The sequence below is a fragment of the Malurus melanocephalus genome, unplaced genomic scaffold (genome assembly GCF_030028575.1).
Source record: "Malurus melanocephalus ecotype Western Australia unplaced genomic scaffold, MMel_1.1 scaffold_21, whole genome shotgun sequence".
Lineage (NCBI taxonomy): Eukaryota > Metazoa > Chordata > Aves > Passeriformes > Maluridae > Malurus > Malurus melanocephalus.
The window spans coordinates 2,790,151-2,804,366 of NW_026623253.1; the positions used below are offsets into that span (position 1 = coordinate 2,790,151).

Sequence of the window (14,216 nt, forward strand, 5' to 3'; positions counted from 1 at the left end):
ATGCGTGAGTCGCTGTTTACAAGAGCAGCAYAGAAACTGGGGAGAACAGGATGCCTGGCCCGGCCCTACCCCTGCAATAATGATGCTCTGTGGACAAAACCAACAGCTCCCTCTTCCCGGGGCTGCACAGCCTAAAACTCCCTCGCTTCCTCCCTGGGAAATCGGTGCAAGCAGACGCAGCAGGGCAGAGCGAAGGAAGGGCATCAGAGAATGCTTCACAAAGCTTTGGCATTAGAACCCACATCACTGAACCCAAATCCATGGGGAGAAATATTCCCTTGCCCTCTTTTCCAGGGGATGACACCAGACAGGAAATTACAAGGAAAAATGCTCCTTGGACAGGACAGAGGGTCCCCGTCCATGGCTACATGGAGCAGAGGAATTGCCTCCTCTCATCCGGGAGGTGCAGACAGCTCACTCGGTGAGCTGAGATGCTGCACAGGCCCACAGGGATTAAACACTCTTGGCCTGCAGCCCTTGGATCAGCCTGGCTGTGCCAGCACCACAGCAGGGTCATCTCTTGGTGGCCACACCCCAGGAGGGCTCCACCATCTCCCTCTCCAAGGCACAAAGCTGGAGATTGGGCTGCCCACACCTCTGGCTGTGCCCTTCACACTGGTGATGACCATCTTTAATTATATGCCTTCATACATGCCTCCTTTCTCCTGGATCCCTTTRAAAGCACCCTTTTGGATGCTGCTCAGCCACTTGGGGTCAAAGCTTYTGAGAAAAATGCCACCAAAACTGCAGCACAAAAGGTTTTACCAAACCCAGTGCAGCCAGGGTGAAGGCTCTGCCTAAAAGATCACCAGCAGCATCCACAGTGACTTGGAAACCTCCTGGACAGACAAGTGCTGACCAGACACTCACCTGACACACTGTAAGGAGCCTGGAGAGAGATGGGAATAAAGCAGGATCAGTCCCACATCAGGGTAGAAATGCTGTGGAGGAAGCTGCTGAGGAGGATGGAGGTGACCCTGCAATCAGTGTTGATTTTTAGGGGGAAGAGTCTGTTGAGACCCAAAAGCAATTAGGCAAACATAGGGAAAAGGCTGCAGCCCAGATCCCTGCCTGGCTCCATGAGCTCCCTCACCYCATTTGGGTGCCTTGGGGTCAGGGAAGATGTGGTTTTCCTGTGCCCGAAGCCATCACATTTATTGCTGGCTTCCACGGAAAAAGCACAGCGAGCTCCACCATCCAAAGGCATCCTCAAGCCATGGCACAGGGAAAGGTGGCTTTGCACAGGAAGGGTTTTCAGYTACTGCAAGTTTGTTTTGCTCTGTGAGGAAATCCCCATGGCTCTGCCACCTCCTCACCCCATCCCAGCCAGCCCTTGTCACATTGCTGCCAGCACCCTGGGGCTCCCTGAGCACATGAGAGCAGGTGGAAAAAGGAGACAGAGAGTGATCTGAGGCAGCACAGGCCTCTCCTTCCAGCCCCCTGAGCAACCCCCTGGGGCAGCGTGGGTGGGAGCCCTGCTTCCCATAGGAGGGGAAAGGCAGGGAAGGGCATGCGGTGCCTGCGTGGCTGCAAAAACCTGTGAGAAGGAATACAGCCCAGGGGTGCAGGCTGTGGGTAAGCTCTCCAAAAATGCTGCCTTTGCCTCACAGGAGCTCCATCTCCCACCCAAAAATGCCTTTGCACACACGCACRGTGGCTGGGGAGAGGCAGAAGGACAGGGAGGGATGGGAGCTGCAGCCTTGAAAGCGAGAGGCTGGCGCCAGGCAGGGCGGGGGACGCGGGAAGAGCGCAGCATTAGCCAGGATAATCTGGCAGTCTTGGGGGACGCGCCAGAAGCCTGCAGATAATCAGGGGAGCTGGCGCTGCAGACTTTGAAGTCTGCCATCAGGTTCTCTCAGGCCGGCTCAGACATCAAAGGCGGCTGGTTCCTGCCCCCAATTACAGAGCCGGCCGGCCTGCTGCCTGCCTTCCCCAAGGCCGACGGCTCAGCCGCGCTCCCCCGGGCAGCTCTTGCAGCCACAAACCTTCTGAGTGAGCAGAAATGCCCAAATCCCTCCAGCTCCTGCTGGAGAAGGGCTCTCTGTGCTGTGAGCTCGCCTTGCTGCCACATGGCTTTCACCTCGGGCTGCTGGAGCCCAGCGAGATCTCGGTGGATACGGATCACCCCGCRATGCTGCGGAGCCAAACCGCCTGTCAGTCCCAGGAAAACCAGACAGCCACAAAAAAAAAGGGAACACTAGCGAAGGTGAAGAAAGTAACAACCTTATCTCATGGTGGTGTGAAAGTTGGCTTCCTTTCCTCAAATCTTGTATGGCCCTCATGGGACACAGCTCCAGCGCAGGGAGAGGTCAGGGTCTTCATGAGCAGCACAGGAAGGTTGTTGGGGTTGGTTTGCACTGAAAAAACCACAAYGCAGTACAGCAACTGAAAGCAAATAATTAAAAGCACAAACGAAACAACAGAAATTGAAATCCAAGAGCAGAACTGGCTGAGAAGCAGAGAAACACCTGTCCTCTACAATTGCAGCTTCTGAGGACTCTGGCCATGCTCCACAGCAAACAGCTGAGAACACCCACAACTCTCTTTCAATGAGCTGGTGTTTGCTCATGTTTGCACCATCATTTCTACTGAAAAAAAGGGCAAAGAACAAAATTGGCCACCGCACTGCAGAGAACCAACCAGAGACACTGTCAGGAAAGGGGGATGGGTTATTCCTGCTTCAGTGCCACAGCAGCAGGCACAAGCACTTGCTCTGAATCTGCTTTGCCAATGGGACAGAAGCAAAGCCTGAACATGGCCCAATCTTGCCCTAATTAAAAGTGCTTTTCCATTTTGTGTGTGAGTTGCCCCCTATTTTTATTTTCTTTTTAAATCTTCAACACACTCAAAAAGGCTGAAAACCTCACTCCTCCATAGAGCCATAGCTCCAGCAGTCTTTACAGCTCAGGCCAGCAGTGCATTTCAGACATAAATCTACTGGACACCTCACCTTTGCTTCAGTCAGGGGAAAACTGAGGGARACAAGGCACTGCTGGGGACCTGGAGGGATGCTGTACTGAGGAAGTGAATTCAGCTCCTCCCTGCCAGCTCCTCACAGCACCCCAGAAAGGAGCCGGTGGTGCATCAGCAGCCCACSCCCCGCAAATCCCGGAGCTGCCCATCTACAGCATGCCCAGGGCCTGATCACGTCACCGTGAAGTCTCCAAGAGCAGCCCCCCTGCCCAGCTYGGCTTCTGCGCAGCACCAGGAGCGGCTCCACGCCGCCCCCGGACCGCTCTGCGCTGGCACTCGAAGCAGCATCAGCATCTTTTACGCAAGCAGCATCATGAAAGGCTCTTTGAAGCAGAGCAGCCGAGGGACGCGCTTGGTTGTTTGGGCTCCCGACGGACACAGCCGGGGCAGAGGCYGGGGAAGAGAGGAGGGAGGTTAACRGAGGGATAGGAGAGCAGCCACAGCGGGCTGCTGTTTAGCAGGGATTTCTGTGGGGGAATGCAGAACAGTGGGAGAGAAAGTAGGTTTTCATATTAAGCTGCTTATTTAGGTCTCTAAGTTACGGAGATTCCGCACTTCAAAACTAATTAGATTGACAGAGCTTGGATTCGATTACAGGATTTCCAGAAGCAAGAGGGTTTGAAAAAAATAAAATCAAATAGCTGCCCTGGAAATGCTGGCARGAGAATTAAACACCCATTGCTGCAACCGATTGTTAAATACATCTAGGCTGGGAAAATGACAACTCCAATTCCCAAAACCCACCGCACCAGTGGCTGTGACAAGGAGGTGCTCTCCTAACAAACTCGAGTGGAATAGGCACCCAACCATGGTTCCCAGTCCTAGAGGTAGGCAGAGGGTTCCATGGCACTTCAGGAAGAACGTTTCTCTCCAGTGGCAGCCTGTGAATTGGGAAGTGCAGGGATTTTCCCCTGCCTGCAGGGAGAAGGGTATCCAGGAGCAGGCAGCTGCGGGGCTGGGGCTGACGAGGGAGGGGCTGGAGGCCTGGAGCARCAGTGGGGCTGCCAGGGGAAACCCCACCACCTATGCAAAGTSCCATTGTTGCCAGCCAGGACACTGGACCAGAGGAGTTTTCTGCAGYGGAGGAGCGGGGCCAGCCCAGCCCTGCCAACAACGTGAGGCCATCGSAGAGCCGTGCTCCTGAAACGGTAACGCCAGGCAGCAACGGCASAGCCGCTCTCAGAGCTCGCCCTCCATCAAAGCCTTTGCTCATCTGCCTGAAAGAACTCCCTCTTTCCCACTCCTCTGAGATCWCAGGAAAGCAGTGGCTTTGCAAGGCCCAAAGACCCTGAGTGGCCCGTTTAAAATCCCAGAACTGCCAGCTTCAGTTCCTCTCAAAGCTCCTACAGCATCTTTTCTCTCTTCTCTTCAAGTATCCACATGCAGGTGTCCAAAGAAGCTCATCTTGGGGCCTGAGGGGTTGCCAGGGGAGCCTTGACTCACAATGTGGTATTAACACAATGGGCTGGGTGTGTTTAGCTGCCAGAAAGCTGCACCTGGCCACACAGGAGATGCTCTGGTTCTCACATGTCACCTTTTCACCCTCCTCAGGTTTGGGTAGAGCACTCTGGAGAGCACCACCCCACTCTGCCCTCATTGTCACACAAGCACCACAAGAGCAGGACTGATGCTGCTGCTGCTGCTGCTGCTGCTATCCTCCATTTGCACTAGAGAACAATGTCTTGGCTATAGCCACAGAAAGGCTAAGTTATATTTACTCTGAGCCAAACAGATCTGCTTCAAACAAAAGGCAAAAGCTGCAGTGAACTCCAGGGAAAGCCTGCAGGGTACACTGCTTTGATTAAACAGAGATGGCAGGAGGAGTTGCAAATGTACACACTACATCTTACTTGTTTGTGCTCAAGTTGTCAGTCTCAGTGTGAAGGAAACTCCCCCTTCAACACTGCCACTGAAGGGCTGATAAAGAACGTGCTCAGTGCTGCAACACAACAGCAGCTTCTTCCATTTGCCTGACACCTTCCACCTAACAGAGCCTGCAGAACTCCCCTGCTACTCCCAGGGACTTGGAGAACACCTCTCAGTGCTGAAATGTGGGTTTCAGTCCAGCTGGGAAGAGGTGACACTCTAGCAACSGGCTGCTGGCAGCACTGGCATGAGACAAGGGACGGTTTAAAGACAGCGGTGCCATGCCCAAAGGTCCTGAGGGCTGTCTTGTTAACACCGTACAGTCAGGTTGAGGAAAGGGAATTTAATGAATAGCAACTTACAAAAGACCTTTATAGACCTTTTCTGAAAAGACCTTTTCTGCATTCATCCATGCAGGGAACTGTAGGAGACAGAAAGAAGAGAGGGGAAAAAAAAGATAACGGTACAAAGCAAAGACATCTCAGCACGGACCTGAAAGGCTACAGGAAAAGCCATCGACTTCAAAAGGACCTTAACATCTTCTCTCTAATGAAATGTGTAATTCTACCAGGCTGAGCACGCTGAGCTGAAGGGGCTGTCCCCGAAAAACCAGAGATGGACATTTCTGAGCCAGAGGAAGAGGCTGTGCTTGTCAGCCTGCAGTGATGGGAGCAGCRGGGAGAGAGTGGGCAGTGACACAAACCAGCTGCTAAGGTCTGTCCCYGTGGAAAGAAGCCAAAACCACAATAAAGTAGAAAGACACATGATCCTTTTCTTTACTGGAAAACTCAGATTATGGCAATGATTTTGCTCTAAATRCTCCAAGAAGCCTGGTCACTCACTGTTGGTACAGCTACCAGAAGACTGACCTTCAGAGGGATGGGACACTATGGATAACACACCAGGGACCTCAGTGCGAGGCACAGCGCAGAAAAGCTGCCTGGCTGAAGTCTGGGAGCCTGCACAAGGATAAAAAMCACAGTTAAGAGTAGACTGGATCCATCCTGATAACCATCATCCAAGGGTTCTTATGCAAAAGCAGAGATGTTACACAAGTAACAAAACCTAGAGCAAAATCCATCCCTGAAGTGTTTWCACTGAAACACAAGCTCTGTTTGGAGAGAACCTGAGGACCCATCACCTGTTGAGTAATGACCACAGCTCCCTGCTGGGACTTCCTCCTTCCTCCCCACTCSGTCACCAGAGGGAGCTGCCATTACCTCATTTCTCAGCCCCTCCCAGTCCCGTACTTTTATCCAATTATCTTGCCTAATTCCCGTGTCTTAGGTGAGCTGTGCTTTCCTCTGCAGCAACACTGAGAAACAAGTGCCTTCAGATTCTTACTCTAAGGTGCATATGTGGAGTAGCTCAGATAAATTACTTTCTTTAATTACCTGTTTCTCAAGTCCAGGGCAGCTATCCTGGGTGTTAACAATGAATCACGTCGTCGTTATCCTGAAAAATGAAAATGTTCAGCACAGTGGTCGCTTGTCTGGAACTCCTAGACACTGAACAGAATTTGTGTTATGATAGCAAGCAGATGGAGAAAGAAGGCTAAACCCATCTTTCTTAGAGAGAAAATCTGTCCCTTCTGCTTTGGCAAGGGGAATAGAAATGTCTCTTTGGAGTCATTTCCCCATCAGAAATGCTTCTTTTCCTTGCATATTGCCCTGAGTCCTCATGAGGAAAGCACCTACAAAACATTCATGTRTACGTGCACGGGGTGCCAGCCTTGCAGGTGATCTGCAGTGGGCGCTGGGCTGGAGTTCTGCAGCCCGAGCTCTCAGCAGGTGGTTCAAGAACACACCACAACACTGTACCCACACTCTCCTCCAGAGACAAACACTAAAAAACATCATCCTTTAGATGCAGAGAGACAAAGACAAGGAAAGGTTCCTGAAGTGAAGCATGAAAAACAAAAGAGRTAAGGCAGAGGGAAGAAAACACAGATTAAATCAGCAAACAAGTTAGGGAACAGAAACAGGGTGTACTTGAACACCAGAGGGGAGGGTACAATTACTGCTATGGCATTCAGAACCTGCATTTGGCTGTAACCACACACAGCTTTCACAGGCACATGCTAAGCATGGATATTTTCCTTTTTATCACAGTGCTAGCATCCCAGCCACTGCACATCATGCCAGGGCCTTTGCAGAGCTGAAGTCAGCACAGAGGCAACAAGAGCTACAAAGGCAGCACCAGTCCTGTCCTCTGAGACATCTCTGGGCGCTCAGATACCCYAGATGTTCATACTGCCAGCTCTGCTGGAGGAGCTCTGCAAGGTCATCCTCCCTTCTCTCCAGCTCCACCCTTTTGAAAACCTTTAGGAACTCAGTGTCTTTGGCACTCCTTAGCATCCATTAAGTATGTCAAATCATTGTCAGGATCATGCAAAGCAGAGGGCACAAGCCAGGTTAAGTTGCCAAGAAGTAACAGAACTTGGTGTCCATCTGTCTGCAGCTTCATAACCCAGCGCTGAAGACAAGAGAGGTGTGCTCAGACCAAGCCTGTGGTCTGGTCTAAGGCCCAGCACAAGCTGGAGTTTATAAAATCCCAGGTGAACACGGTGTAATAAAATGGTAACTTGCTTTCACAAAGCCTGCATTGCGAGGTCCTGCCTTTCCACCCCCTTGGCAGAGGTGGAAGCAGACATGCTCTTAGTTCTTCTGGCACTTCATGGAATGCAACTCTGCTGCCAGGGAGAGAACAGCTTGTGTCTGTGGCAGCTCTTGTGAGGGACTTGGAAATGTWGAGAGCCTGGTTTTCTCACTAACTCAGGCATTCCCTCAGGAGTTCTCAGGATCTATAGCCCAATGCCATTTTTCCTCAGCAGCAAAGAGCTGTCATTGAAGGGCCCACGTGGTATTTAAGGTGCRTTTGCCTGGCACAAGAACGAGCAGTGCCTTTCCCTCAGTCAGCACATCCCCCAGCTTCAATCAGTCACTGAGGACTCTCTGGAAACACCATCTCTGCTGATACCTGYAGTGCAAACCTCAGCCCCCTGCACTCACAGAGATGTGGAAAGTCCCACAGGAAAGGCTGAAGCCATCCATTTCCTCCGAAGATTTGCATGACTGGGTTTCACCTTCACATGACAAAGAGGCAGGAGGTCTCCTCATGCATCCTGCTTGACACCAGCCAGCTTGAGCCCAGCGAGGGTTTTTGGATTGGCCCTGACCCGAGCAGGGCAGTCAGAGCCATAGCAGCACCACCACGCTCCGTCAGAGAAAAAGTACCAAGCACATTCCCTGAGCCTGGTGCTATGAAAGCAACTAAACTCTCAGGCTCTGGCACCAAAGTGCTTTTCAGACCACCCTTGTGGCAGCAGGACATACCTCTATCAGCAGGGGGCTGAGCTCAGCCCGTGGCAGGTACAAGGTGATGTTTCAGACTGGATAACTCCCATCACTCACTTCACCACCCAGGCACTTACTTTCCATTATCCTTTTTCATCTCCAGACTTCAATTTTCAGCTGGTTTTCTTATGACAAAATCCTAGCACATTTACAAGAACARTGTTAAGACCCAGGTCATCCCAGGGGGTGTGGGAGGGGAGTAAATTTCATAAAAGAGAATCCAWACTCACCCGTGAGCTGTGGCCTGCACATCTTGAGGTCAAGGACTGCTGTTCCACAAGCACACTGCTCCTGCTCCGTGTTGGGTACCTGGGGCTCGCAGAGGCTCTGCTGAGGGACCACAGGCCATTTATGACATTCCTCTGTCTCGGCTGGTGGCTCCCGTTGCTCCTTAAGGATTTGGTGCCACCTCCCAGCAAGAGWACTCTGCAGAGGACACCTTCCCAAGACAGCTGGGACAGCACCATCTAGAAAGAAGCCAAAGATTTCACACACTTTGCTGTCACCTGGCCTGCACTGCAGCCATCTCAGAGCACTCAACACTCAGAGCTCAAACTCACCTTGCCAAAGCCCACCTTGGCCTCCCAGAACCTCTTCTGCCTCAACTTCCTGCTGGAAAGGAAGTGTGCTGGCTTTGGCTGGAATAAAGTYAATTTTCATCACAGTAGCTGGCATGRGGCTGTTTGGGCTTTGTGCTAGAAACGGTGCTGACAGTGCAGGGATGTTTTCCTTTCTGTGGGCAGAGCTTGCACAGGGCCAGGGCCTTTCGTGCCTCTCACCCCACCTCAGCAGCRACTGGGCTGGGGGRACAARGGGGTGGGAGGGGACAGGTGACCCCAGCTGACCCCAAGGACATTCCAGAGCAGACAGTGCAAYGCTGGGCACATAAAACCGGTGGGAGGAGGAGGAAGGAGGAAGATTCAGAGCGATGTGCTTGTCTTCCCAAGTCACCGCGACGAGTGACAGAGCCCTGCTCTCCTGGGGATGGCTGAACACCTGCCTGCCCATGGGAAGCAGGGAATGAATTCCTTGGTTTGYTTTGCTTGAGTGCATGGCTTGTGCTTTCCCTGTTAAACTGTCATCTCAACACATGTATTTTTTTTCACTTGTACCCTTCCAGTTCTGTCCCCCATCCCCCTAGTGCAGGAATGAGCTGTGTGCGGCCTGGCTGCCAGCTGGGATTAAAYCATGGCAGCAGGTCACCGCCCTGCTGGATGATCATGGTGTCCTTATGTGGTTGCTGGGGGTAAAACACATCCTAAATTCAGCCACTGGCAAAAGAAGCAGGAAGTTTACTTCCAACACGATTGATTTTCCTCCTGGTACCTTGGAAACGAGAAGCCTCACRAAGGGGTCAAGGAAGACTCAACATCTAACGCCAGGTTTTGCAGCAGATATTAAATATACACTTCCAAGTGTGACTCCTGGCCTTAGCYAATCAAAATAAAACTCTCCCAACAAAAAGACTGACTTACAGTGCAGTAGAAACACAATAAACTAGGAAAATAATTATGCTTTCCAATTCATCTCAGAAATGTAGGCAAATATTTAAAACTTACTGTAAAATAGGGCTCATGCTTATTTTACAGGGTAAACAGTGCTGAAAACAGAACTGTAAGGTTTACATTTTATACCTTCAACAATAGTGTCTGCACACATGCGAGGTACAAGGATAGAACTGCCCACAGCTCAAACACCCAGACCCACAGCACAGACATAATCAAAAAGGCTCGCTCTTTATTTTAAACATAAAAAGAAACATTTTACACAGCATCGTTAGAACTATTCAGTACCTGCATTCCAGAATTGTGCCCAAAACTTTATTTTGTAACTTTGAAATTAAACAAAAGAAGGAAAATATCTTGCCCTTCTGCTGTATGATGTTCAAGGTTGCCCTGGATCGAAATTCCAAGTGCCTGGAGGAATTTACCAGCTTAACCAGGAGATRTGGCGATGCAAACAGAGGAAGATCAATGTGAGCCCTTAGGATACTTTGACAATACCACAGGTTGCAGCAGGGAGGATATGGATGCTTGTACTGCACCACAGGCAGCTTACTCTTCTGATACTCTGCAGGTTCAATACACAATCAGATGCACACACACCTCCACTCACACAAACCCTGGTCACACACGAAATAATAATAATAATAACAATAATAATAAAAAACATGAAAAGTGACCCAGATTTTTTTTTCCATTAGAGAGAAGATTCACGCTCTATTTTTAAAAAAGGGATAATACAAAATTGGCACAGGTAGAAGGAAACCTGGGGGTTAGGTCTAGCCCCTCAGCTTCTGGCCTTCCAATTACAACAAATACAGGGTGGAATGGGATGCAGCATTGCCTTCCAAGGGGCTGTCAGCAGTACAAGCTAGTGGCAAACTTCCTTCACTTGGAGTGACACAGATGGTTTGTTATGGGCTGTGAAGGAAGGTCAGCATTAGATAAGGACATGGGGACCTTTCACTAGAGAAGAAGGGAGCCCTGACCAAAATAACCCTGAGTTTTTTTCCAGCAGGGAGGAAGTGTGCTGTATTGTGTGTTTGGGAAGAGCTGGAGGTTTCCTGCTCATCCATTCCCTAATTATTGCATTACGGTCATGATCCTCTCTCCCTAAAACTTCACCAAGGGCATCGATATAGACCAGGAATCAGTCTGCCAGGATGAAAAGTCCCTGATGCTGTGCTCAGAACTTCACCACCTCTTCCAGCCTTCCCAAGATGCCCCAATGCCACAAGCCTTCTGAGAAGAAAGCAGRTGTTAGAGCAGGAAAGAAGCTGCTAGATCAGCTAGCATCCCAAACATCAGAATAGTGTTTCATAACGTTTAAGGAAAGAGCAAGATTAGGAAGAAAAATTCTTGCTGTCAAAAGTAACAACTGAGTGAATTCTTTCCTGAACTCCCTTCCTTTGGAAAGCATTGCTACAGATTTCTGGGCTTTCACAGTGGAAGCTACAGATTGCTTCTGCCCTGTTGTTCAGGAAAGGCAGATAAATCTACCTGCAGCAGAGGCCTTTTAGAGCTCTTCCAGAAAGAAAAACATCAGGCCAAAAAGAAAAGTTCCTATGAACCTTCAGGCCAAAGTCTTTCAGAGATTCATAGGTCTGGGGGTCCCAGTTTTGGAATACTACATGAAATGTCCTAAAGATTCAAATAACAACTTGCAAGCCCCAACTACAAAAATCAAGCCCATTTGGAAGATGTTGCATATTCATCTTTCAAAAATCACTGGACACCTCTATGCATACAGATGTGACTGCATGCACATGTCCACATGCAGGACACAGAGCAGCCTTCTGCAAAACCCCCTCACATCAGCCTCAGAACAAAGGTCACAACGCAAGACAGAAACCAAAAAAAATCCACACAAAGAAAACTTATCACAGAAACCTTCATAGCCCAGATACCAGAGCTGCAGTGCTCCTGGAATGTGCAGTGGGATGAGCTATTAGAGAAGCAGATTGTCAAGTACATAATGTCTAATCAGGCACACCACAACCACTACCTTCCATGGACATTCTTCTTTACCATCTTTTATCTCAAAAACCATGGAAAGGTTTGAGCCCTGGCCTCAACTCTGCATTTCTCACCCTTCTTGATGCAGCCAAACCATGGCTGCGACATCAGGTTGTGGTGAAGTCCTACTTCCTCGTTTGTTTATACACAGTATCATTATTCTGACCTTTATTGCTTAAGACACCAGCTGCACTGGGAAGACAGAACTGCCTGGCAAAGCTGCTGCTCCCTCTCAGGAGCCAGGTCAGTGTCTGTGGAAGACCGAAGCAGGACTTGTGTACTATAGCACCGAGGAACAGGTCTCAAGCCCGTGGGGAAAGTCCCACTGCAGGCCCATGCTCAAGACCAGGGCCGTTGGAACCTGAAGGATTCTTGCTGCTCTCTTGGGCTTACTCCTACCCTGCGCTGCACTGCAGCTACTGCAGACCTCAGATTGTGCTCACAGGTTCGAGGGTTACCAGCGAGGGACTGGCAAAAGCAGCACTGAAGTCTGGTCTGTGCATTTGGTAATACATCGTTTACAAGTCTCTAAACATGATCAGTTGGCTGCCTGCAGATGAAGATCCATCTCTCGGTATATTTGTAAGTCACACCATCACCCGGGGAGCAAGATCTCCAAACTCCTGCTGAGGCTGGCAGAAGGCTGAGCCTTGTCCCCAGGTACCACGTGCCCCCCTGCCACAAGCAGAACAGGGTCTCAGGCACGATGTGAGCAGCTGTAGTGGGGAGAAGAGAAGGTGGAAGGGTGAAGGAGGAGGTGGCCATAGGCAGACATCCATCAAATGCTTGTCTGCGGGTTGACTCTTCAGGGTTGCCAACTTAGTCCCTACTCACCAAGGCTAAGAGCTTTGAGCACTGGAAATAAAAGGCTTTTTAAAAAGYGCTTCAAAGATCTCTACCAGGCAAGTTGTGTGTCAGGATTAACTGCAGTCTCTTGGAAAGCCAGGGAAGAGAAGGCATGCTGACAACCATAAAGCAATTCTTTGCCGGAACAGCCTCGTGATGGTTCCAGCACAGGAATCTTCTCCAGCCTTCAACCCAACACAGAGACATGGATGAGATACCAAGGTGGAGAGGGAAAGGGAACAGGATGGTGTGATGAGGATAGAGGGGAAAAGTAGATTGGTTAATACAGTGAAAGCCTAACACTTTTACCAGCCTCTTTCCCAATCATCATCCTGCCCACTGTGCTTTCATACAGGGACATCTTTCCAAAACCACAAGGTTGGGGGAATAAAACCAATGAACAAACAAACAAAACATCGATGAATTTTTTCACAGGGCCCTGCTGAAAGAAGGCTCAACAGTTTGCACATTAGAAGGACATGATCCCTATGCAGAAAGTGCTGCTGGAAAAGGAGAACTCCCAAGTTGCTAAATATGGCCTGACTGTTGTCAGGACATGACGTGTAACAAGGAGAAGCTTGAGGTCCAGGCTGAAATCAGAGAGCGAACGCACTGTCCTGTCTGGGCCTGTGAGCAAGTGTCTCAACACAATCCAAGAGCCCTGTGAGTCTCTCCCGAAATGCAASTGTGTCCAGCTCCCACGCTCAGTCCATCTCCATCGACATTAGCCGGCGACGCTCTCGTCTCGTTTCCTGCACTTCCTTCTTGCAGCACCAACGGGAGCTGCAGTAGCCAATAAGGCAGGATAGGAGTCCAATGACAGTGGCCAGGCCGATRCCAATCAACAGGGGATACTTGAAAGCATTCAGAACTGAAAAAGGAAGGCAGAGTCATTAGACATCACTGAGAAATCCAGACATCTCCTTTATTTCTTCTCGCCTGAAAATGGAGAAAATCCCATTTTATTCAGTCAAAGGCAGATTAATTATTTTAGAAAGAAATTAGACTAATTTTCCTTCTTGATTTCCATCTTCCYAGGTTTGAAAAATTGGTCTTTTACTGGTCTCCCTTTCCTCTTCACGCTAATTGTTCCTCTACCATTTCAAAGCCTGGGAGAAGCTGGAAGCAGCAAAAGAGCCTTGGAGTGAGATAGCAAAGTAGAGTTCACTCCAAGAGTCATGCTATCACACATTTCTCCAAACAAAAGCACTGAATTGTTTTCACATCAGAAGCTGAGTGTGGCTCCATTCCTTGTAACAGATTTCCAAAAAGCAAGGAGTGGATTCCTTTAGGCTTTGAATTACTAGAATTACTATGTATTTACCCTGTATAATCAACCTTCAAAGCTGGTGCCTAAACAAAAAAAAAATATTTTGAAGTACCTATTGCTCAGTTAAAAGGCAGTGAGAACTGTGAGGAGTTTGGAAAGTACAGTTATAATAGTTATCAGCACAGTGGGGAGAACAAAAGCTTCTTGTTCATTTCAAGCTCATGAATTTCCCAGAAATGACCTCTCCTGGAAATATCAAGAAAGCAACTAGCTCAAACACCTCCTGYATTCTTTTTCTTCCTTAGCTATGTGCTGAATGCAGTACCTAGTGTGCAACTTCCTCCTCTTGAAGTCTAGCAACACTTGCAAGCCTGGGTGGAAAGCAGG

General features: G+C 49.5%; 1 protein-coding gene across 1 annotated transcript in view; it reads right to left on the minus strand.

Moving 5' to 3' along the window:
* Nucleotides 1-9,912: 9,912 nt before the first annotated feature.
* PTGFRN (prostaglandin F2 receptor inhibitor) overlaps nt 9,913-14,216 on the minus strand; it is a 37,542-nt gene continuing 33,238 nt past the window's right edge. The window contains exon 9 of the mRNA XM_057389919.1: nt 9,913-13,430. Coding sequence (XP_057245902.1) covers nt 13,264-13,430 — 167 coding nt within the window. The 3' untranslated portion in view covers nt 9,913-13,263. The remainder of the gene's footprint in view (nt 13,431-14,216) is intronic.